We start from the raw sequence: 3,511 nt of genomic DNA, 5'->3' as shown, positions 1-3,511 counted from the left end.
TAGAAATAGCTATTTGTATAACAAGGGAGGAAAGTTAAAGATTCCCTCCCGCGTGTGAAGTTTAATGCCCCACGCGAAGCGGAGGGCAGTAATCACACAAGGGAGGGATATGTACTTTCCTCCAGAGTTATACATATGATTTTTTCTACTACCTCAACTTTAATTTAGCAAAGATTTCTACGGTAAGATGACCGCTTGCCATCTAGTTACACTAAAAAATTTAGGATGTATCCATGGTGAAGTTATGTTGCCATGGTAGCGGTATAAACAGTAGCTTGTGTACTGGTCGTTTCTGTAATTTTTCATCAGGAAATATGGAAATAGAAAGTGATTTACAGGAAAATATTCCCTCAGACATTTTAGAAGAAGCTAATCAGGCATCGCTTGATCTACTGCCTGCAAAATCTAGGGACAGATACGAAAAAGAATATACTGCTTTCAAAAATTGGATGATGGGGAGAAAAGTCAAGAAAATTGCTGAAGAGGTAATCTTAGCATATTTTGCGCATCATTCTAAAACCATCGACGATGTGGAGTAAATATTCAATGTTACGTACCACATTACTTATAAACGACAACGTTGACATTAAGTATGCAAAAGTCATAGCTTTGCTTATACGTCAAGGAAATGGGTATAAACCAATGAAAGCTAAAATTTTCTGTAGGAATGACCTAAACAGATTACTTTCGGAGGCGCCCGATGACTATTACTTGCAAATGAAGGTAATTATGAGATGATTTGAATTTGATACATTATGAACGCTAAATTTTGTTCGTAGGTTGCTTTAATTATTGGACTTGCCGGAACTTGCCGTTGCGATGAGCTAATTAAATTGACATTGCATGATATTCAGGATAATGGAGACATATTAGTTGTGAAAATACCCGATAGCAAAACAAAAATGCAAATAACATTTGTAATCACTAACGAAACCATTAATGGAACAAGTGTACATGGAATTTATAGAAAATATGTTTCATTACGCTCTGCTAAAACTGAACATACAAGATTTTTTGTTAATTACATAAAAGGGAAGTGCACTATCCAAGTCATAGGGAAAAATACAATTGCCAAAATACCATATAAAATTGCAAAGTACCTCGAGCTACCAGATGCAGAAGGTTACACTGGGCATAGTTTTCGGCGCACCTCCGCGTCTTTGTTGGTTGATGCTGGAGGAGATTTATTGAGTTTAAAGAGACACGGAGGATGGCGCTCTACCAACGTAGCCGAGGGCTATTTAGGAGAATCAATCGTAAAAAAAAGTAAAGTTTCTAACCAAATTACATGCGGAATGCTCTCCTCAAAAGTTTCTGGAGAACATCAAATGAACTCTACAAACATTGACAAGTACAGGTTTCAACGTTAATCAATCTTCCTCACCTTTTTCTGGTAACATTACTTTCAACAATGTTAGTAATTGCACCTTTAACTTCGGTTCTTCTACTAGCACTGAGAATAACAAGTACATATAAATAAAGTTAGTTGTAATTGAAGGGTATTTTGTTTAGTTATAAGCTTAGGTACGTTATATGGAGTTGAGGGAGGAAATAGTAGATTACATACCGAGCTGGGAGGTGGTTCATTACCTACCCCGAGGGCTTAAGGTACCTCACCGACGCGCGAAGCGCGGAGGTGAGGTATAAGCGCGAGGCGTTGGTTATGAACCACTGACCAGCGAGGTTTGTATACTATTTTCCTCCCTTAGGGAGGAAAAGTGCAGCTTTCGACCCTAAAAACGGGGCGAGAAATGATATTTTCTAAAGAGGTAGTAGGAAAAATAATTTTTTCATACTTGCACTCCAGCTTGAATGGTATTGTCTACCAAATATCAATATTCCGTGTGAGTCCATTTGAACTCTTCCAGAATCCGCTAGTAAAAAATTCTCTAAATTGGTGGGGCTGTACTCATATACCGAATACTCTTGTGGAATCTGAATTGCCTCGCGAGTTACTGGATTTTCTGGTGCTTTTGATGTCTTTATTCTCACTCTATGAATAGTTCTCCGCATAACATTTGAACTTGGGAGGATTCCTTTTACCGCAACCGGAACGTCTCCCAAAACGCATCTTCTAATTTGTGAAGGATTTTCCATCGTGGTCGTGGCTAGGTCCTTTACTACGGTATTCACATGTTTTGCAGCATTCCCCACTGTAGTGCATGTGTGCAGATTTCGGATTGAATGGAAAGTACCGTCCACAATATTGGTTCATATGTTTATGTTCACAACGCCAGAATTGTATGGTGTTCTTATTCGTTTTATCTTTGGTGTAGAGATATCCATTCCAGGAGTATTTTGCCTCGCCTCTTTGGCTGACCACGTTATCCATCTCACTAAACAAAACCAAGAATTAGTTAATTCACTGAAAGAGTATCATCTAATAGATGAAGACTTACCTTAATCGATGTAAAAGACGGCAAGTACGACGTATTGCCTGTGCATTTCGGTACGCAACTTACGGAATAAACAAAATAGCACACAATGTCACTACTGTAATAACTGGGAAACGAACCTATAATTCCCTTAAACACTTCTAAACGCCCATATAAATAAGGAAAGGTGATTGTTGATGGTGATGACTTATTACTGATGAGTGATGACTATCATAATTCTATTAACAACAATGTCAATTTTATTTTATACCATAGATTTTATTTAGAATGACCTGCTAATTGTTAATTTTTAACCCCTTCATGCTACATAATTATTGAGGTAATGACATTAATTAAATTAATGAAATATGTAATGTTAATAAAGAGAGATAGTTGGGACTTCGTTTAAGGGTAGTAGGTAAACATTTTTACGTAAATAATCAAAATTTTAAAAAGTATATTCAGGGTTGTCCGCTCTGGAAATATAACCTTCCGTTACACATTGGAATAAATACTTTTATTTCAATGATGAGGTCTAATATGAAACAGCAGTAGGATGATGGAAAAACGCGTAAAAAAAGCAGCCGAATCCAGCTGAAAGTGAACTTTTGATTTACAGGAAGCATTACATGTGCCCATTTTAATCTTTAATAACACTAATAAAACTTCTCTGTGTCTGCCGTAACATAGAAATTTATATGCGCGTATATGAATATTAAGCTTTCCCAAGCAGCTTTTGCCTGGAGTGAATTCATAAACGAAACAAAGAAATATGATAATAAAGAAGTTTCGAATCATTACTTAAAAGCATCTGAGGGTGGTTTTATTTTCGTAATTGATGCGTGAAAAGCTTTGTGTAATTGTATTTTTATTAATCGCAAGTCTGTCTGTTTTAATTTTTTTTCGCATCGAAGGAAATGGCACCGAATCTTCAAAAAGTTATTATGGGACACCTTAATTAATTATTCTAGAATTTAAGTAAACGCATTGCGTAATTCTTCACTCAATTACTAACACTCAGTTACAATGATCGACATGTGTACCTTTTTTTAGTTCACCCTCTTCTTGTCCAAAGCTTTCATTTGCGAAGCTTCTCCATTCGTTATGATTGCATGGTTGTGATCGACAATTCTAAT

The 3,511-nt window shown here is 36.4% G+C and overlaps 1 protein-coding gene across 1 annotated transcript; it reads left to right on the top strand.

Moving 5' to 3' along the window:
* The first annotated feature begins 528 nt into the window (after positions 1-528).
* Positions 529-1,533, top strand: LOC116169182. Its single transcript, XM_031485209.1, has 2 exons — positions 529-723; positions 780-1,533. Exons 1-2 carry the CDS (start codon positions 529-531, stop codon positions 1,368-1,370), a joined length of 786 nt encoding a protein of 261 aa, XP_031341069.1. The 3' UTR covers positions 1,371-1,533.
* Positions 1,534-3,511: the final 1,978 nt, after the last annotated feature.

The sequence above is a fragment of the Photinus pyralis genome, unplaced genomic scaffold (genome assembly GCF_008802855.1).
Source record: "Photinus pyralis isolate 1611_PpyrPB1 unplaced genomic scaffold, Ppyr1.3 Ppyr1.4_LG4, whole genome shotgun sequence".
NCBI classification, from domain to species: Eukaryota; Metazoa; Arthropoda; class Insecta; order Coleoptera; family Lampyridae; genus Photinus; species Photinus pyralis.
Note: the sequence above shows the minus strand (reverse complement) of the source record. Positions and strands in the feature narration are given on the sequence as shown.